The following is a 23,273-nucleotide window of genomic DNA, read 5'->3' as shown; positions in this document are numbered from 1 at the left end:
TCTCTATATGCACCGTGATGGTGTCCCGTCTTGTTTCTCCAGCACTATTTGAACATTTATCGCCTGGTTGCAAGCCTATTGCTACAAAATCCAGAAGACACTCATTGATCCATCAGCAGTTAATACAATCCGAAATTCATGACCTTCTAAAAGACGGTGTTATCGAACCCTCTTCTGGAGAGCACAGCTTCTAGTAACCACTAACGATTGACACAAGAAGCGTCTTGTCATTGACTATAGCCAGACCATCAACCAGTTCACGTACCTTGATGCTTATCCTTTATCCAGAATTGATGAACTAGTTCAAAAAATTGCTCGCTATTCCATTTGTACTACCCTGGACTTGCAGAATGCGTATCATCAAATATTAATACAAGAAGAAGAGAAGAAATTCACAGCTTTCGAAGCCTGTGGAAATCTATATCAATTCTGCCGCATTCCATTGGGCGTAACAAATGATGTAGCATGTTTCCAATGATCGATAGACAATCTAATAAAATGCGAGAAGGTTGCCGACACTTTCGCGTATGTTGATAACATCACTATATGCGGCCGTAATATGATGGAACATGATGAAAACCTTAATCGTTTCTTAGATGTTGCCAGGAAGTACGGTATAAATAGAACATTATGCGAATTGAGAGAGTCATCCTCTCAGGGTATGAAGTGTCATTTGGATCCTGAATGCTACCTCCACCACAAGATGCTAAATTCTCAGATAAAATTTGATAGCTCGCACAGAACCAAGTCTCCCCTCTACCTGAATCCTGATTTTCACAACGTTTCGGTAGATGTAACCTCCGACCTCCTTCAGGTGTATCTTGTTGAACTCGGGAATGTTTCTGTTGAATTCGGGAATTTGGACGGAATTTTGAACGGAACCCTTTATTTACTTCACGCAGGTAGCGTCCACAAGGACCCGTGGCGCAATGGTTAGAGTACTGGGAAAAATCAATTGTAAAAGTGATATTCTCCTGAAGGTTGAAGGTTCAATCCTCAGTGTGGGCGACCGAAAAAATATATTTGGCAAATTACTTAGCACCTCTATCCAGTCATGGCTGACGGAACAAGAACATGCTACCCTCATGAAGTAAATAAAGGGTTCCACTCAAAATTTCATCCAAATTCCTGAGTTCGACAGAAACATTCCCAAGTTTGACAAGATACACCTGAAGAAGGTTAGAGGTTACATGGACCAAAGCGTTGTGAAAATCACACTCAAGATGAGAACAGTAGTCCGATGAATAATAACACGTATAACCAATCCTCATCTAAAAAATTCAGAAACGTTATATTGCTAGATTTATAAACAATTCAAAGATTTTCACGAAGAGCAGGAGAAGACTAATTGGATAATAAATTTGTGGGTCAATTCTTTTCTCATGGAAACGACATTGCTAATAATTCTTCTACTCTATCATAATTCCCATGGATTCTCTGATTCTTCCTTGTAAAACCTTAACAGCAACAACTCGTCTTCCTACCACAACTGCTAAAAAAGCATTTCTTTTTTTTTTAACTTGTTGGATCTTTTAAATCTGTACTGAATTTCAAATGGAACTCTTAATTTAGTGCATGGGAGGAGCATGTTCTTGTCCTGTCAGCCATGACCGGGTAAAAGTCTTAAGCAATTCACAAATGTATTCTTAGTATAATCTGCACTGAGGATTGAACCTTCAACCTCAAGAAGAATGTCATTAGAACTGAATTTTACTTACTACTTTATCTGTTACACCACAGGTCCTTGTGGAGGTTACATTAGCTGAAGCATTAAAAATAACATTCAAGATGAGAACAGTAGTCCGAATAATCCAAATAAACAAATTATCAATCCTCATCTAAAAAGTTCAGAAACGTAATATTCTTTCCTTTATTGTAGGTTTCATCTTTTATTTATTTTATTTTTTTTATTGTTTACAATTATCATTATTTTTATTTTCAGCTCATGCAACATCTCCAGAGGAAGCCTTTTACCGAGAACAGGCCTCTTAACCCTGACCACAAAAATGTGAGCTCTTTCAAACTCTGAGGATATTTGAAAACTGTGCACAGGACACGAACAATTTTTTTTTTTTTTTTATCCGTTATCTTCTTATGAGTTACCCGCCCCTGCCACGCCCAATTACAAAGCCTTTTTTTTTTCAACCTCCCCACACTCCAAAATCTCTTTACATACCCCTTTAATAGTCAGTTTTTTTTAACTGATAATGTTGTTTTAAAATTTTAAAGACTAATCGTAGCAGAATGTTTCCCAATTTTTTTTCGAAACAGTGGAAATATATTTCCAAGGCTTACATTTTTTTCCTCTGTTAGTGACCCATTTAAATCATGTCCAAAATCTACACCGCCTTGCTCACTTATAATAAAATCATCAAAGAATAATAAATAGTAATCATTGGTAATTTCCACTAAAATATGTCAATATAGCAATTGACCTTTTGGCTATGAATATAGTGTAATATCTGTTCTGATACTGCATTTAGTCTATTTTGTCCTTGGTTAGTGAAGGAGAAGTCGTTCTAAACTGAGGCCATTTGTATTTTTGTATAAATCCAGAATTTCCCCTTTTTTGAGGTGGCTGGATTTTTCTCACATTAAAAACTGACCTTGTGCATAACTCTGCCTTTATCACGAAGCAAGCAAATAGGAACAAATATACATACATTGCTACAAGTGTGATTTGTTACGTGAAGGAAACTTGCATTTTCTGGCTGACTACAATTTAAAAGCTATCAAAGTTACATTTACAAACGTTACATTTTCTGATTTAGTGAGACCTCACACAGGTTATGGTAAAATAGTTTATTATAATAGTAATTAAAATTACTAAATGTTGAGTAAGAAAAAGTATGTTTTTCTATTTCAAGAAATTCGATAAAATGTAAGCAAAACTATAACTTTAATATGACTTTTTCCTTAGAAAATATTCCTTTGATAAAAAAACGATCTTACTTTATTCCCTTTTCTTCATTTTCAATCAGTTAACATCCCATAATACTTTATATTTTCTATCGCATAATTCTTAACATTTCCTACTGCTATCCCATGATTTCAAGAATATTTTTTGCTATAAGAAAGGAATTCATTATAAATTATTCACAAATCCATTGAAAAACATTAAACCAATGGTTCTCTTAAAGCATTTCACAGACGACAAGATGCCAGACATTTTAATTTCATTGGTAATCATTTTAAAGACCTAGAAAATAACACATCATATCTTTGTGTGAATGTGCTGGCACACATACGTCTACTGAAGAAAAAGTCCCTAAAGAATCAAGCAACAATGTATCCAATGCAACCATTGTTTCCTATGACGAGTCAGCCAAGCATTTATGGCCAACCTTTTTACTCTTCTGAACCTTTAAAAGGTCCGGAGAAATTGAATCTGCTTGATGAGAAACTTTATAAGCCAGAGATCTGTTGTGATGAAAAAGACTTCTCGGGTAGCTTGAATGAAGGAGGCGTTGGCTCTAACCCGACGGACCTGGTAAATAATATGGATGCTAACAACAGCATTAATCATCAACATCAACAACATCATTCTGCTGGCCATGAGCGGATAGCTCCATTGAAAGATGTGCAGTGTTCCGTTTGCAAGAAAGGCTTCTCAAATAATTTTTTTTTGAAAATCCATGAACGTATTCATACTGGGGAAAAGCCGTTTAGTTGCTCGACGTGTCCAAAAGCGTTCACCCAGCAGGTGAACCTTCGGAACCACGAGAGGGTGCACTCTGGCGAGAAGCCCTTTATATGTTCGGTGTGCGGGAAAGCATTTAGCCAACGCGGCAACCTGAAGTTGCACATGAGGACACACACAGGCGATCGTCCATACGGGTGTGACCTCTGTGGTAAGGCGTTTTACCAGAAGGTGAATCTCGATGACCACCGACGCGTGCACACGGGGGACATGTTTTATTGCTCGTTCTGCAAGAAGCCGTTCACAAACTCGTTCTTCCTGAAGATCCATGAGCGCGTCCATACTGGGGAGAAGCCATTTGCATGTCCGTTTTGCCCAAAGGCATTCAGCCAACAGATCAACCTCCGCAATCATGAGAGAACCCATACGGGTGAAAAGCCCTTTGCTTGCTCGACGTGCGGAAAAGCGTTCAGCCAGAAGGGCAACCTCAAATTACATCTAAGGACTCATACTGGAGAGAAACCATTTGCATGTGATGTTTGCGGGAAGGCCTTCAGCCAACGGGTCAACCTGACGGACCACAAACGGATCCACACGGGCGATATGTTCTACTGCCAATACTGCAAGAAGGCATTCTGCAACGCCTTCTTCCTGAAGATCCATGAACGAATCCACACGGGCGAGATGTATAAATGCTCGATGTGCCCGAAAGAATTCAGCCAGCAGATCAACCTGCGCAACCACGAGCGGGTGCATACTGGGGAGAAGCCCTTCTACTGCACGGTCTGCGCGAAGATGTTCAGCCAACAGTGCAATCTCCGTACGCACATGCGGACCCACACAGGTGAGAAACCCTTTGTGTGCGACCAGTGCGGCAAGTGTTTCTCTCAGAAGGCCAACCTCAACAACCACAAGCGTACGCGGACCGGCTGTGAGTTGTACGTCCGTAATCCCAACTCCAACACCGTACCAAACTCCACTCACAGTAACCCGACTACCGCAGTCAACGCCTCTGGAACCTCATCTGCACCTGCATTTGCTACCTCAGGACCCTCCTCAGCATCGGTATCACCAATCATGTCCCCACCAATGTCGCCAATGTCATCACCGTCGTCAACCTCTTTACCCAAGATGAATGTCCTGAAAACGCCGACACCAAGCCTGTCTCATATCTCGGCGTTCAATCGCAGCCGTGTTGGTATGAACCCTAAGGATCACATGCAGTCACCGCCGTTACCCCATCAGCAGCAGCCCCTCTCGCCATCATCGTCGTCCTCATCGTCATCGGTTAAGAATGATATGAAGCCGAGTATTCACCAGCAGCATCACAACCCGCATCATCATCATCAGCAGCAACAGCACAGTAGCAGCCACCACCACCACCACCGAAATAGCCATCACAATCCTCAGCAGCAACATCCAGCCTTGCCCCACAATAGCCACCAGGATCACGATAACATTCGTGCATCACCCTCCTTGTCTTCTTCCTCCTCCTCTTTGCCTCCACTGCCTCAACTCCCACCCCCACCACACCATCTCTCTCACCACCACCACCAGCAACAACAGCAGCAGCAGCATCATCAGCAATCCCATATGTCAAGCCCGTTGCCGAGACTGCATAGTTCTAATCAACCCTCGACACCTACCCCTACATCGCGGATGGGTTCCTTCTATTTGCAGGAGATGCCGCCGTCTTGGGAGAATAACTACTTGTGGTCGCGTGGTTTTGCTATGCCCCACATGTTAAATACTGGCTGGAACAGTGTGCCGAGTGCATTTACAACCAGTGTTAAACACGGCAAGCAGAACACGTATCCAAGTCTTCCGAACTTACCACCAATCCATGGCGGCAATAATAATAACAGCAGCAGCATGTCAAAGTCAAATAGTGATTATATGAAATAGACAAAAAATTTCTTCCATTTTTTTTTTTTTTTTTTTTTGCATTATTGATCAAAGTATCCGACAATGCCACTTTTTTTTTTTTCTTAAGGAAATGCTGCTTTAAAAATGAAAAGTAATAATTATGTGACAAAAAAAAACAAAAAACAAAAGAAACATTGAGCGACAAAAATCTTTTTGTCTCATACAAAAATCACTGGGTGATAAATTTAAACTTTATATATAGAAAGCGCGGCACATTCGATTGACGTCATATACAGTGCCATGCAAAACCCATTCCTTTTATAGGTCAGCAAAATTGGGATGCCGAATTTACATGGATTTCGTTTTAAGAAATTACTGGATGAAAAAAAAAAAGTTTTAAACAAAGTCAGTTTCTGGACAAATTCATTTTAATTTTGCTTTATTTTTGTTTTTGTTTTTTAAAGAAGCATAAGTTTTAAGTTTGGCTATATTTGTTACTAGCAGGGTGACCCAGCTTTACCCGAGGCACAAGTGTAACGTATTTCTTGTAAAACTTCTATCTCATATATTTTTCACTCCCTCCCACTTCCTTCTTTCTTCTCTGATCAGACCATTCGTCTGTCTCTCTCTCTCTCTCTCTCTCTCTCTCTCTCTCTCTCTGTCTCTCTCTCTCTCTCTCACACACACACACACACACACACACACACAATTTGTAGGGGCATTAACTCTTTGATTAAAAATAAGAGTTACTTCCCATTAGTTAATACATAATCTGTCTGGAAATCTGAGCTTGGTGAGAATTCCTTTATTTTAAAAACAAAAATAAAGAAAAATCTGCATGATGTACGTGCTCATGACAAAAACGAAAACATCATATTTGAAAAATCATGTAAATTGATCAAACAGTTTCATTTTTAAATAAGAAAATCAAATTTTAAGTTATTAATTAGAATCTGTAGGCATTACAACAATAAATCTAGTAAGTATGTATTATTGTTTCTTGAGATTTTTTTTTCAAAATGGCAGGTGAAACAGTCACTGCTCAGATATGCCTAAAATCTGATTTTCTTATTTAAAAATATAATTACTTGATCAATTTATTTGATTTTTGCAATATGATATTTTCATCTCGTCATAGATACATACATTGTACACAGTTTTTTCATTTTTTTGAATATAGGTGGAATTCTGAACGAGAATCGATTTTATTTTTATTTCTTTAATAAAAAAAAAAAATTAGTTTTTTCATCCAGTGATCTCATCAATTGAACTTTGTCATTCACTGACTCTATTTTGTAAAAATGACGATTATTTTTTCCAGACTTTTTTTTCGCATTGTGAAGTCCTTCTATTTTTTGTTATCGCAATCATATTGTAATATTTTGTATTTATTGTCACGTGTCATATGTTGTCTGTCATGTCATAAATGTGTTGAAAAAAATAATAATAATAAAATCAACACAGTTGTACCATTCTTTTTTTCTTCAGAAACATCTTTCTTCTCTTGACATTTTTTAAAGATAATTTTTACAAAAAAAAAAATGTATAATAAAAGTTACAGTTAATTTTAGGAGCTGATAAAAATCCATCAAACAAAAGTTAAAAAAAAAAAAAAAAAGGAGACAAAAACCAATCATAAAAATTGAAAATTTAAAAAGAAAAAGAAACAAAAAGGTAATAAAATAAAGTAATAATATAATTGGAGTGTATCTATATCTATATATATAATCTATAATCTATATAGAGATATATAGCTGCCAAAAAGCAACTTGAAATAAAAGATTTGACTAGCTAGTAGTAAAAGGGTAACTTAATATACCAATCCTAAATGATTTGCTGCTGACATCTGCCTCTTCCCCTTTACATGTTCCCATTCATTTTATATTAGTTTATATTTATTTATATTAGTTTATGTTATTATTTTAGCTGTTCTTTCTTTTTTTTTTCTTTTTTACAGTGGAGTCACCACTTATTACATACAGAGGCCACTTGAGGATAAGGATTTATCCCTCTGTTAAAAACTAAATGAAAACAAAACGTTTTTATATAAAAAGGATGTCCTTGGCCGGAGCTTTACAAAATATTTTCTTTGTTGCCTGACCATGTGAGATCTCTGAAAAGAATTTGCTACAGAAACATGTATGCACATATGTAGCTAATAACGTTTGTATAAATAAACATATTATAATCTATATAGATATATATAAAAGTGACCTTGTCAATCTGTGTGCGGAACGGTCTCTACCAAATTCCTCTCTCAAATTTTGGTCTACAGACGTGAAACTTGATATGTATAGGATATTTGGACCTGTGAAAAAAAAATTTGATTTGGTTTTTAGCCAGTAGAAATAGCTGCTAAGAGGTCAAAAAAATTTTTTAAATTGGATAAATCGAATAAATGTGTCTGCTACACATACACAAATATACATTTATACAGTTAACAACTATTTTTTTTTTAAAGTTTTAATATGCATATGGACTTAGCTCAGATGGTAATGAATAGTGCTTTGGTTTCGATTCTAGCTGACAGCACCTAAGTCATATTTTTTTTTTAACTTTTGAAATCACTACTATATATTGGGTACAATATAATAATCAATAGAGAATTGGCTCTATAATAATAAATATGTAATCTGCATTAATTAAGATATCATATTAAAGCATATTTTATGACCAGGCAATGTTGGGTGACCTGCTAGTATAAATTAAAATAAGATTTTCTGCTATTTTAATTTTTTGAAATTTAAGACTAATCAACAAAAACTGCATAAAATCTCTTTCTCCATTCATTATCAATATTGATCCATGTTTTTAAAAAGAAAAAAAATTAATTTCCAATTTTTATTTTACATTTAACTATCTAGTTTGCTCACCGGTTTCTGTTTTGATTACTAATATGATAGATGGTGTTAGAGGAAATAACTTTCTCTTAGTGTCAAGTCCTCTTACTGTTATCAGAATTACCAGCTTCATATATTTCATAAGGGAAGTTAAACTTTAGCTACACTGCTTGTTTATTATAATCGTTAAAAATATTTTAGATTTCTCTCCTTTTTATTTGAACAACTTTTATGGTGGGTTTTTGGCCATTGGATTTTTATTCTAACAACTTTATTATTTATCCTGTTTCATACTGTGAAGTCGCTTTATTTAAACTTTAAAGATGAAAATGATTTATAGAATTGAATCAAATAATTTATTTTTGAATATGATTATTAGTGTATTGGGGGGAGAATGAAATCTGACGAAATCTGTTAAAAATGCATATTATTAATTTTTGTTTTAATTTGATAAATCATTTTTTAATTTGAAAGATTAAAAAGGTTTTACCTTTGGTACTTTGTTAGATTAAATCACAAATCAAATTGATGAATCAAAGTGATAAATCAAATTGATAAGTCAAATTGTTGAATCAAATTGTTGTATCAAATTGTTGAATCAAATTGATAAATCAAATTGATTGATCAAATTGATTGATCAAATTGATAAATCAAATTGATGAATCAAATTGATGGATCAAAGTGATAAATCAAATTGATAAGTCAAATTGTTGAATCAAATTGATAAATCAAATTGATTGATCAAAGCGATAAATCAAATTGATGAATAAAATTGATGAATAAAATTGATGAAAGCTTTGTGCTAAAATATCTGTGGATTTTGAAGTTACTGGATTTTTTTTCTGCTGGCTGACATATTGTTCTGTGTAGTCCTAGTAATTAACCCCCACCCCCCACCCAAACAAAAAAAAAAATGAGATCGTCTGATTAGCAAAGATGATTACTAGTGATTAATCTGATGTTACAAAAGTAAAAAAAAAATATGACTTTACCTATTTTAAAATGAATTGTTCCCAAGTCAAATTATATTGTTGACTACAATTTTAAATAAATATATTTTACAAAGTAACATTTTATTGATTTGAAAAATATTTAGATCATCATTGTTTTATGGTAAGAAGACAAAATATTTATTGTTTTAAAAAGAATCAAATTGTTGAAATTTTGAATAAATAAATAAGAGACATATTCGTTTTATTTACTTAAGTTAACAATGATATTTATTTTTTACAAAAGATTAAAAAGTCATTTTCTATATAATATTGATCTTGATGCATATTATTTCAAAAGGAATATCATCGGTAATAGTAAATTATACAAATTGATGTCAAAAACATTGTGCAAAGACTAGGAGGTGCTGCTAGTTAATTATTAATATCTATAAGATGTAAAACCTTTTATTTGTTCAAACAAGATGGAATGTTTAGTATATGGAATAGTGGCTAGGAATGTGAACAGACTAATAGAAGTAGCCACAAAAGATAAAAGCAATGTAAAGTGCTGGCTATCAAAAAATGTCCAAGGAGAGATCATGTCTTTTAGTTGATCCATGCCAAAAATTGAACCATTTAAGACACAACAAAACCTTTTTTTGCAATTGTAAAAAAGCGGATAAATTTAACTTAACAAATCATATTCACAATATATGTTTTTAGAAATTGCAATTTTATATCTGCGATTAGAAAAGAAATGGCTAAAAATGTTTTATTTGTTTCATTTTTTTTTTTATTAACTAAAAGTTATTTTAGAATTCCTTTTGCAATTAATAAAAAAAAGATTTAATATATTTATTCTATAAATGAAAACTCGTTTAATAAGACTAATCTGCAGTATGAGATGGGGTAAAAATAAAAAATGATAATGAATGTATATTTTTAAAAGCAAACACTTTTTTTTTAAAACACAAAATGTTTTATTTTTTCAAATTTTATGTTTATTTTTTACTGCCCAAAAAAAAAAAAAACAAACAAATCTGTAAATTTCATTTGCTATTTAAATTTGCCAAAGATGATTTTTTAAAATAATTTATGGGGAGGTTTTTTTAATCAGTTTGTTATGTGCAAGCTGAATGAATTAGTGATTGATGTGCCAACTGAAATTTTGATTATAGTTAGTTAACATACTCCCTAATTTTCTGTGGAGCACTACCTGAAATCGTGACAAGTGCAAATCAGTTCCTTCGCTTTTATTATGTCTTGGATTCCTTTTTTATTATGATGTTTGAAATTTTGTTATTTTGGTTTCAATAATTTCATTTGTTATTTTGATTTCAATAATTTTATTTATATACTTTCATAAACATATATTTATCATATAAATTCAAATAAAAAACTTTTATTTTTATAATTTTGTGAACATATATTTCTTATAAAACTTTAAATGAGATAAAAACTTTTAGTTTTTTAAATTTTGTAATTAAAAGTGCAAATAAAGACTAATTGTGGTTTTTTATCTTTTTATAATTGTGTTAATTTTTATTGTATACTTTTCAATAACGTCCTTTTCTTATATTTTATTTCGATAAATCACTTCTTCACAATAGAAATACTGAAGAACAATAAAAGTGAAGGAACTTATTTGCCTTGTCACCGCTTCCACTAGCACTGAGCAGAAAATTAGGAAGTACCTTAGCTGACTATAACTGAAATTTCCCACAAACATGATAGATTATTTCATACTTTTTATTTTGATTATTAAACGATGAGATGGGTTTTATTTTTTACGTTATCATTTTAATTATTGGATAATTGTAATTTATTTAACCTCCTTACTGTTAAAGCCAATCTGTTTCGGCAAGAACAAATGTGATGTAAGTTAACGCGACCATTCAGTACTTCTCTATAATCATACCAACATGAAAAAAGTGCCAATTTTGTAAATAGGCTAAACTTAGAACCTTGGTGCATTTGATAATGGACAAGTAATTTGAGAAGGGGGGGGGGTAAATTTTTTTTAAATTGAATTGAACTTTTTTTTTTTATATTTCAAAATGTTTTGTTTTTTTTAATTGAAAAAATTTTAATTGCAAAATAAATTTTAATCAAAACTTTATTTTTTTTACTGAAAATATTAATTTTTAATTAAAAAATCAATTAAAATTTTAATTTTTAATTAAAATATTTTTTTAATTAAAAAATGTTATTCTTACTAAATATAGTTGGATTGCAGAAAGGGTTGTGAATTGTATTAATGATTTTATGGATAGCATTTTTTGTATGGTCATTCTTTAAAATAAAAACTACTTGTCTGTTATCAACATGCATTGAGCTTCTGAGAGATTATGTCTTTTAGGTGATTTGTGCCAAAAATTGGACCATTTAAGAAAAGAAATCTTTTTTCATGATTGTAAAAAATAAAATAAGGATAAATTTGACTTGCTGAAAATCACAATCAGCAAAGTATAAAGGTTTCGCTTGCAGAGATGCTGAACACATTCAATGCGAAAAGTAAAACTCATACTTACAGGCTTACTATTTTGATCCTTTGCTAGCAGGCATACTAGGTATTGCCTGGGATGTGAGTTTTTTTTTTTGTTTTTTTGTTTTCTTTTTTTCAAAAATAAGGTAAAAAGATGGAATATAAAATAAAAACATACAAAAATCGGTTCTTCTTTGTTATTGTAGCAAAATTCGAAAATTAAAATATTGAATTCAAACAAGAGTTGGAGGCGACCTTCTTTTTTTTTCTTTTTTTTTTTTTTACATAGGCATCACCACTTATCAAGGCCAAGAGGTCACTCGAGGATAAGGGTTAAAGAGTGTACAGTAGAAATTGGACAATATAATAATTGTTAGTAATGGAAATTCGGTAAATTTGTTAACTTATATGGAACCGCTCATAAAAAAATTGTTTACATTAGACTTGAAGACAATTATATTGTAGTCAGCTGGAAAGCAGGAAAACGGAAGACAATTCCATAGGCGTGCAGTTCTAAGAAACAAGCTTTGCTCATGGAATCTATGTTTAGGTTTAGGCACAAATAAAGAGTGGGGGAAATTAGTGATAGTGTTTTCTCCTAGACAGGTGTTTCTTCTGAAAGTTTGGCGAGGGGAGGACCATAGATTGGAGCTCGGCTGAGCACTTTCCATGAAAATAATGATAAAGCAGAGACAAACTCGCAACATCTCTTTTGTGAGAAAGAGGTTGCAGGGAAGAGAAAAGGAAATCCCCTACAAGGCTATGAAGCTTAAAATGTGATTTTCATATGTGTTTGTAACTTTATAAGTACCAATTTTTCTTATTCATTGAAAGCGGGAATCATTTTATAGCATTTCAATATAAAAACGATGGTTCTTCTTCGTTATTCTAGCGAAATTCGGAATTATTGAATTAAAAGCGAAATCGATGGTATGTACTGAATTGTCATGTCACAATAATGAAAATATGCAAAAATTATAAAAAAAAAAAACAATAAGGTAGATAGTTAATTATTAATGAAAACATTTTTCAAAGACAATTATCGAAAATTAAGTTTTGCTAAATTGGTGAAAGATTTTTAGTTTTCATAAAAGATTTACCTCCCATTTGGTACGATTCGAACTCTCCGTGTTTTTTTTTTGTTTGTTTTTTTTTGTTTTGTTTTTTTTTTGCAAAAATCAATTTTTGCTAATTGTCCTCAAAAACGATTTTCATTAATAATTAATTTTCTATATTATCATTTTTTGTAATTTTTGGATATGTTCATTACTGTAACATGGCAATTTAGTAGATAGTATTGATTTCATTTGAAATTCAATATTTCTATTTTCGCATTTTGCTACAATAACAAATGAGATATATTCTTTAAGTATCAAAGCATAAACGGCACTTCTACACTACCAGAACGAAATTTTGTAGTTGATAAATGGAGTTTTCAGATAAAAACAATGGTTTCTACTGATTTTTTTTTATCAATTCTAATAAATTACAATGTTAGCTTCCAAATTATGCAGTTAAAGTTACCTGAATATTACAGAATTATTTTAAAAAAACAACTTTAATCATGTTAGCAGGTGAAAAATTGTGGCAGTCTTGTTTTTTATAAAATAAATTAAAATAGAAAATTACCTCCCATTTGGACTCTCCTGTGTCTTACATAAACAAATATGATCATTTTCTTCAGATTCTATTTTCTTTAATAAATAATTTTCTGCCTTATTGATTTTCATAATTTTTGGCTATAATCATCTTAAAAATACAAAGAATATGAAGATACCATTGTTTCAGTATTACGATTTCCGAAATTTCGTTCTGATAATGTAGAAGCGCTGCATAAACTTTATGACGTATTCCAATGTTTAGAACATGGATTTTCCCATTGTTAACTGTACGCTCATTTCTCACATGTATTGTAAACACTTTGCAATCTTTATTTTCCCGTCACCCAATGAAACGACAATTACACTGTAGCACTACAAAATTCTGTTCTTTTCAAGTAAGAAAAACAAATTTAATTTTTTACCAAGGAAAGCTGATTCAGGGATTAATGACTTATAAAGACGGTTTATGACAAGTGTCATTGACACCCGATTTGAAAAAGATTATAAGGTAGCTCTTAGGAAAACAGTCTTGTGGCAACGTGTACCATAGATAGGTAGTTCTTACCAAAACTTCTTGTTCATCTTTTGATCTTATTTTTATACTCTCTTACATCCTGAGCAACACCGGATATCTCTGCTAGTATATATATATATTATATATATATATAAGGGGGTGAATTAGAGGTTAAGTGAACCTCTACCTGAAAGACGTGCAATCATTGGCTGCAATAAAATGAGTATGTTAATAACAAAGAATTTGATTGGCTAACTAGCAAACTCAGTATCACGGGAATAGATAAAAACATGCACAGTAATATCGTTTCCATGCAATAGCCTGACGAATCACAGAATATTCCGTGTAGCTTAATTGTCAAATATATTTTAAAAACTAGGTAGAAACCGGTTTATAGTTGAAAACCAACTCTTTAGCACCATTCAGTATGTAAACACTTCCAGAAAAAAGGAGGAAAAACAGAAATCAGTGGTTCAATATAATGTATGCCCATGGGGTAAACACAAAAAAAGCAGGCATGCTCAGATCAACAAGAACTGGGTATACTCAAAAGGTACTGTAACCAATAATTTTCAAATAGAATACTTTATATACAGGGTGATGGTAAAGTAGGTATACAGTGATAAATAAAAGGGCAAGCATGTACATATGATAGACTGCATTTAATTTAAAAACAAATGAATGTCACACATGCATGCATGTGATAAGAATCACTAATCACTCAGATACTCAAATTAAATTGTAAATTGAACTGAAAGAATAAAAGAAAATGATTAAAAGTTATTGGCAATTGTCCATCTTGGGAGACGGTGCTGTAGCAGTGGAGTTACATAGCCTGGGCAGAGTGGTATGGAAGGATAGCTGTTGCCCATGCAGCAGTCTCTCCCTTTCCGCAAAGCTAGAGAATCCAGGGAAAAGACAGAGTTGATACAGCTTGGCTCTAACTGCACTGCAGGAGTTGCCGGTGATGACAATATAAGGTCAGGCTGCCTTAGGGACTCTGCCTCTGGATCTTCTGTCGGCTTTATTCCCTTAGCCTTTCTTTTGAGGGGGTAATCCTGCAAGGCAGTGGAGGTCTTGAATCAGAGTCATTGTTGACGTGCCCCACCTGCCTAAAGTTACTGGTTTTAAGGTGCCAGTGGATTGCCTTTGCTTCTTCTCCCAGTTAGTATAAATAGTTTCGCTGAGTTTAGTAGCTAAACAATATGAGAAGGCCGGAAGCTGGACTTGGTTGTCAGAGGCTATTTGAGGTGCACACTATGAGGGCATTTTTTAGAGAGAGGGAGCTTATCCCCATTATCGCCCTCAGTTCTGACAACCTTTGAAACCTGATTAGAAATAATTGTATTTTAATAAAAGGAAATAAAAAATTCATGAATTTTTATTTTAATTCATATTATTTGGATTATCCGAACTACTGTTCTCATCTTGAGTGTTATTCGCACAATGTTTCAGCTGATGTAACCTCCAGCCTTCTTCAGGTGTATCTTGTAACTCTTAAGAATCTTTCTGTCAAAATTGCAAAACCTGTAGTGTAACATATAAAGTACTAGATAAAATTCATTTCTAAGTGACACTCTTCTGGAGGTTGAAGGTTCAATCTTCAGTGATGGTGGTACTAAAAATGCAATTGTGAATTATTTAAGACTTCTACATGGTCATGGCTGAAAGAATTAGAGCAGGTTAATACCGTGGATTAAATAACGGGTTCCACTTGAAATTCTGTGCATATTTCTGAGTTCAACAGAAAAATTCCTGAGTTCGACAAAATACACCTGAAGAAGTTACATTGGCCGAAACGTTGTGAGAATAATTCTCAGGATAAGAACAGTAGTCTAAATAATCCAAATTATCAATCCTCATCTAAAAAAAACATCATTTTTATTTTGAGATATGTCGCTTTCACTTAAATATAACAATAGAAAGTTAAGTGATCTTGTTTAGAATTCACCCTATATTAAAAACAAAACAAAAATAAATAATAATCTGTATGATATATGAACCCATGACAAAATAAAAATATCATATTCCAAAAATCACGTAAATTGATCAAGCAGCTTAATTTTTTGTAAATATAATCATAAAGACATTGCAACAAAAATCTCGTAATTTGAATTATTGTTGAGTTATCTACGTTTTTTTCTTGAGATTATTTTCAAGATGGCAACAGGAGACAGTTGGGTGTTCCTCTCTTACTCATAAAATTTGATTTTGTTAAAAATATAACTAATTGAGTGATCAATTTATGTGATTTTTGGAATGCGATATTTTTGTGTCGTCACTGGTGTGTGCATCATACAGATTTTTCTTTATTTTTTGTTTTTTAATTTAGAGGAAATTCTGGACAATAAGCTAATGTGTCAATAATTTCTACTGAGTTGCCGTACAACCTACTTTTGTACCTCCCCGTATATATATTTAATTTTGAAACTTTTGCGCATACCATTAGATTTCTTATGGAGAGAATAGAGAGTTTGTCCGTCGGAATGACAAAGAACAGCTGATCATCCTAGAGATGATTGATGACACAGAGTTTGTTTAACGTGAAGCTGGTTTGTGCAGAGTCAGCCTCACTCTCTTGTCCCAACTAGCTTGATCCAGCAGTAGGACAGGGTTGAGACAGCTAGAGATTGGATGGGATGCAGGAGCTGCTGGAAGTGTCAACGCCCTCCTAAATACATCACCTGATATTCCCAAATGGTCACTCATCTGGTACTGATTGGGTTCAATGTTGCTTAACTTGATGTGATCTAACAAGAACCGGTGTAACCTGGATGTCTTCAAGTCCAACGTTAACAAATTCCTAATGAACCGCCCCCTTTAGTAAACATTTCATTAAATCTCCACACTAATGTACTGTACTTGCAATAACCCTTATCCCTGAGTGACTTCCGGGCCTTGATAAGCGGTGACCAAAAAAAAAAAAAAAAATGATTATTCTGTATAGATTCCTTATAAAAAATACCGTTTGTAATAAAAGATTTTTTTAGTTCAGTTCTATTGATCTATCACATGAACAAACTTCTAGTACATATATTTGTGGTTTAGGAGGAGGAATAAACTACCACCATCTTGTCTCTCAATGGTGGTGAATAAACCACACGGCTCCATTATGTTTGCAAAAACATATTTATTATTGATAATGCTATACAATAATAATCAAAGTATTCGTATTATTTGGATTCTTCCGACTACTGCTCTCATCTTGAGTGTCATTTTCACAAAGTTCCAGTTCATGTAACCCCCCGACCTTCTTCAGATATATCTTGTCGAACTCCAGAACGCTTCTATCAAATTCAGGAATTTGGATGGAATTTTGAACGGATGCTTTTATTCATGGGGGTAGTATGCCCTTGTTCGATCAGCCATGACTGGATAGAGGTATTAAGTAATTCACAATTGTATTCTCCTGAAGGTTGAAGATTTAATTCTCAGTGTAGGCTACCACAAAATAGAATTGTGAATTACTTAGAATCTTTATCATGGCTGACGAAACCAGAGTATGCTGCCCCCCCCCCACCCACCCGTGAATTAAATAAAGGGTTCCATTCAAAATTTTGTCCAACTTCTCGAGTTCAACAGAAATATTTCGGAGTTCAACAAGATAGACCTGAAAAAGGTTGGAGGTTACATCGACCAAAACGTTGTGAAAGTGATTCTCAAGCTGAGGACAGTAGTTCGGAGAATCCAAATAATACGAATCCTCATCTCAAAAATTCAGAAACGTAATAATCAGGGTAGTCATATTAATACTGGTAAATTCAAAAGATGCAGCCCATTTGGTTAGGAAAATCGCTACAGACTTATCACCATTTACCAGACGAATGATGAATATGTTTCTATATTTTTTAGATGAAGATTGATAATTCGCATTATTTAGACTACTGTTCTCATCTTGAGTGTTATTTGCACAACATTTTTGTCAATGTAACCTTCGACCTACTTCAGGTGTACCTTTGCCGAACTAGGGAATGTTTCTGTCAAACTTGAACATCTGCACAAATGAGGAACATATTATAAGTATCTCTATTTTCACTGCTGACCTGCTGAATGATGATTAGACTGTAGTGATTTTCCTAACCCAACAGTACGGATTTTTTTATTTTTTTTTTTTATATATATATTCTTTGAAACCGCCGGTATCAATATGACTAACTGAATTATCAGTATATAGTATCATCCGTTATATCTGTATAAAACGATCGTAGAAATAAACTGAAGTTGAGTTGTGCAAAAAAAAAAAAAAAAAAAAAAAACGATGAAGAAGAATACAAGATGAACATGAAATGAAAACTAGTCAAATTAATAAACTCTGGTTTGTATTTATTTGCTTATTGTGTGTCAAAAAAAAAAAAAATGTTTACTATGGTATTGAATAGTACTGAAAAAATCATACTGCTGCAAAAAGACTATTTTTTCCCCCAATTATATTTTATTTCTTGGCGCACACGCACACACACACACACACACACACACACACACACACACACATGTATGGGAAGTTTAAAACTTGAAATTTCAGACAAAATCGAATGCTTAATATATGGAATTACTGGAAAAGCATGTAAACAAACTAGTTAAAATAATCATACAAACACATCTCCAAAAGAAAACCGATTATGATATTTTTTGTCTTGGCTGATACTGTCAACTTTCTCTCACCCAACACCACTCTATTTCTCATCTATCTTGCCCATCTAATCAAATATACACCCATCTTACTACCCCCCCCCTTTCCTCAACTCCTCCATTTCTTTTTGATCCACTCTCTCTTTCCCCCATTTCTCTGAACTTAATACTACATCTTCCATCATCGCTCTGGATTTACTTTAACATTTTTCTTAAAAAAAAAAAATGCATTCTTTTACAATAAACACTTTTCTACCAGAGATTACAATTGGTACAACGACTGAAATATTGGTTGTCTTTAGAACTGTATTTGTGTTATTATTTTAACTAATTTGTTTACCCACTTATCCACTAATTCCATATGTTAACAATTCATTTATTATATATATATATATTATTATGAACATAATTTTCTTTGTAAATTAATTGTACTACTTTCTTTCCTCCCTGCTCTGTCATTTGAACATATCACAGTAAATAGCTTCCATGCAGTCAGTCCATTGTGTTCTTATAAAAAAATCACTATACCCTGGATTATAAACATCTACATGTGTGGAACTTGTTACACCCTGCTATCATGGTATATATATATATATATATATATATATATATATATATATATATATATATATATATATATATATATATATATATATATATATATATATAAATTGTAATTCAATGAATTTCAAAAAACTCTCATTGAAATGAAATGAAGTGGTTGAGTTTCTTTGATATGAAACTCAACCACTTCATTTCATTTCAATGAGAGTTTTTTGAAATTCATTGAATTACAATTTAATTTATTTGCTCTATCTTGCATATCGAGCAATTCTTGTTTAGATGGGATAACTTATAGAATATTACTGCCAGTAATATTTTGTAAACCTACAATCTCACGTTTCCATAACAACTGATTGTTAAATAAAAACTATTCTGAAGTATATATATATATATATATATATATATATATATATATATATATATATATATATATATATATATATATATATATATATATATAATGTCCTGGCACATTCTATACTTATCAGTGTACAATAGATAGATTCAATAAACATATGTATATGTATAAATGTTACCTTTGTTTTTTGATATCTCTTTCTTTAATTTTTGTCATCTTTTTTTAAATTTTTTATGAAAAAAATAAAAAAAATGTTTTTGAATGTAAAAACGAAAAAAAGAAAAACACAAGCTAACTTTTTGTCCGGTGTGCAGGACTACTGCTACATATTTCGGACACAACCAAGGTGTAAAGGATGTATCCTTGTCCCTGCACGATGTCACCAATGTTGTCCGTTCATGATTTTCTGCTGATCACTTGATACTTGTTCACGAAACTTTGCAGTTCAGATGGAGGTTTAGCAGTTATAAAAGGTCCTAGTTTGTCAACTACTGTTCTTCCCATGTTGTGATTCAAGATCAAAAGGGACAATGTTTGGTGCTGGTCAGCAAATTTGGTATCACTGAGAAGCAAAAGCCACTTTGGGCAAAACAACAACAACAAAAAAATTAAAAACAAATAAATAAATAACAAATCTTATGGTTGCATTTATAGAAAAGTAATTATTTGGTAAATCATGTTTCTATACAAGTTTATATTGGTTGAGCACTTCTAATTTGTGCATTTTCGAACCAATAAATAATGACACGTTCAGGTATCGTGTTTGATCTGACAATTTCAATCCAAGTCTGATGTTTGCCTTTGATTGACGTCAGTTCCAGCAGTGAGCAAAAAACAATCCCCCAAAGCCTTCATATTTCACCTTATATTTAAAATTAGGTGTTTTGGAATTGATCGAGGTTCCGCTTATTTTCATAAAGATATCAAAATCATTAATTCTATAATTTATTTGCAACTTAGCAATTTTTAATTTATGGGGAAATCCCTCTCTGAATGGTCAACAGGTTTTTCACTCCGACCCTAGTTTTTTCTTCCGCCTCTATTTCTATCTCTCAATGTTACCTCAATGGGGGAGGTTCCTTCGACTCTCACACCTACCTTCTTCAATCAGGTATATATTTTGTGAGCTAATTATTCTTTAATAGATTTTTTTTTTACACATTCTCATCTCAGCAATGAACATCAACCTTGTTTCTTTTGTTTTCTGCATCCCCAGAAGGACATTTATGGTCACCCAAACTTTTGGGATAAATAACATCTTCTGGAATAATATAATTTTGTATATTTTCTGATATTAGCACTTCCTAATTTTCCAAAGTAGGCCACAACCAAAATTTTTGGAAATGACTTTTGTTTCTGTTTCTGAATTCTTTAAGATGAGAATTGATTATTTGTGTTATTTGGATTCTTCGATCGACTTTTCTCATCTTCGGTGTTATTTTCACAACGTATCAGTCAATGTATTGTGTTGGACTCGGGAATCTTTTTTGTCAAACTCTAGAATCTGAAGGGAATTTCAAACAAAATCGTTTATTTAATCCACATTGGTAGCATGCTCTCATTCCGTCAGCTGTGACTGGGTAGAAGTCTCAAGCAATTCGCAATTGTATGTTTGAATGTTGTTTGCACCGACGCTTTAACCGTCAACTTCCAGAAGATTCCCAAGTTTGACAAAATACACCTGAAGAAGATTGGTGGTTACATCGATCGAAACATTGTGAAAATAACACTCAAAATGATCCCCCAGTAGAGATAGATTCAGCCCCATACGGTCATAAGGTGTGTGTGTGTGGTGGTGGTGGTGGGGGGGCGTTTTCAAATGTTCTGGCCTCTATGATGTGAAAATGCAATAAAATTACTGTATGTACAATGTAGAAGTTCTTTGCTCAATTGATTGATCTGTTAGTGTTGTCACTCTTGGTGAGAAGACAAAGAAAGAAGCAAAACAAAGGGAAGCGACGCTTGTTAGAGCAATAAAAGGAAATAACGACACAAGCCGTCCTTTGATCTGTCAGACAATTATATTTTCCAACGTCATGTGAAACAATCAACAATAGATAACAAGAGAATCAATCAAAAAAAAAAAACAACAAAAAAAAAACGAATGCATCAACATTTCACTCGGCACACGTTTAATAACGGTGCTGTTAATTTTTCTCCCTATCATTCTTTATTTTTCTTCTTTTTTTTCTCTCGTCAGACAGAGAGAGGGTTGTTCATTCTTATACATTATTCTGAAATCGGGTTTTCAATTCATTCTTTTTTTCACTTCCTTTTCCTGGGGTTTTTATTGGCAAGATCGACGTATTCAAGATTTCTAATGTTCTTTTATAATAGGTTGGGGGAAAATATCTTTAACATTTCGAGTTATTTATGATGGTTTTCATCGTGGAAATTCGGAGTTGCTATTTATCTAGAGAGTTTTCACATATCTCTGTATACCTGAAAAATTCTTCATCTGTCTATCTTTGCGGAACTGATCTGCTTACGCCTATTGGATTCTCGAACTGCACTCTCCAATCTCACAGACAAACTCAACTCTCCGCTTTTGTGGATGAATTGCTGAAAAACATCTATGCACTGCCATTTATACTGAGAGTGTGGTCGGTTAGGGGTGTGATTTCTCCTTCCATCAACCAATTAACTCATGCCACCTTGATTTTCACTGAAAAATGATTGGTCCATTTTCATGGCCAGTTCAACTGGCCTCAATGGTTTTTCAAGGACACATATGATTTCATATCTCAGCTCATTCAGTCAGGATCAACAGGTCAACTTTTTTGAGTTGACAATTTCTTTTGTCATCAATTGAAAACTCAAAGCAAATTACCATTTCCCCTTTTGCTTGGAAGTAAATCTTTAAACAAAACAATTAATTATTTCATTCTCCCCTGGTCGGTGCATCCAATCTAATTTATTATTATTTGCCAAATACACACATATATACCCATCTGATATCTACTAGTGGATGTATCTAATGTAACCAGAGCCCATAGGTATTATAATAATTAGTGAACGGTTTACTTGGACTAGGGAGTGAATCTCTCGGGACTAGCTACACCGGTGGGTACTGGAGTTCCATCGAAACAACAATGTTACATTTGCCCCCTATTTATTTTTGTCTTTTTACCCAATAAAAATATGACCTTCGAGCTTCCTAACGACGTTAGTACACCCCTCAAAAATGTGATGTTCACTTCCCTGATTTCTATCCTATTGTATGAAGGTTCTCATGTTATGGAGTCCGTGACATAAACAGCATAATTAGTGTGGGATGGCGTTGAGTGCGATAGGGTTCAGAAGGTTAGGACTCACCAAACCCGGCAACACCACTCTGATGTATTGTGGGTGCATTGACTTGCAGATGCATCCGGTCAGAGATCACCTACAAACACGTCATTCGCAAATATAAAAATGAGGGATGCACACGTGCTTAGACAGTTCGAGTTCCAGTTTGAGTTTAGAGTCTTCAGTTCGACAGTATACAGTATATCAGTTATTCTGAGAAGATGAAAGACTTCTCTGGGAAGTGGCAAGAGGTAGCGAAGTATGGCAGATGAATTGATAGTAAAATTCCTACCCTTGTTCTAAGGATGAGCAGAGAACAGGGATGTGACTTCGACTGTGAAACTGAATAAAGTTTTAATTGCCCAGAAAAATGAAATTTGCGTCCGTTGTTATGCATGAGAGGACTTTTGTTCCAAGCAACCCGATATTGTCAAGAGATGCGAAGAACATATAAAAGATACGTTCTGCTTCTGCTTCGTTTTTATAAACCCCTCAATGGGGGTGGGGGGCTGATGTGCCGTAAGTGTGAACATTGACACACAATATAAACAGACAC

At 33.4% G+C, this 23,273-nt stretch overlaps 1 protein-coding gene across 1 annotated transcript in view; it reads left to right on the top strand.

The window, feature by feature from the left end:
* The window catches only part of LOC145242557 (uncharacterized), a 34,516-nt gene extending 16,149 nt beyond the window's left edge, over positions 1-18,367 (top strand). Inside the window, exon 2 of the mRNA XM_080105643.1 lies at positions 1,943-18,367. Coding sequence (XP_079961769.1) covers positions 3,287-5,545 — 2,259 coding nt within the window. The 5' untranslated portion in view covers positions 1,943-3,286 and the 3' untranslated portion in view covers positions 5,546-18,367. The remainder of the gene's footprint in view (positions 1-1,942) is intronic.
* Positions 18,368-23,273: the final 4,906 nt, after the last annotated feature.

This window comes from Euprymna scolopes, chromosome 21 (assembly GCF_053919585.1).
Source record: "Euprymna scolopes isolate OS-2025 chromosome 21, ASM5391958v1, whole genome shotgun sequence".
Classification (NCBI taxonomy): Eukaryota; Metazoa; Mollusca; class Cephalopoda; order Sepiida; family Sepiolidae; genus Euprymna; species Euprymna scolopes.
Note: the sequence above shows the minus strand (reverse complement) of the source record. Positions and strands in the feature narration are given on the sequence as shown.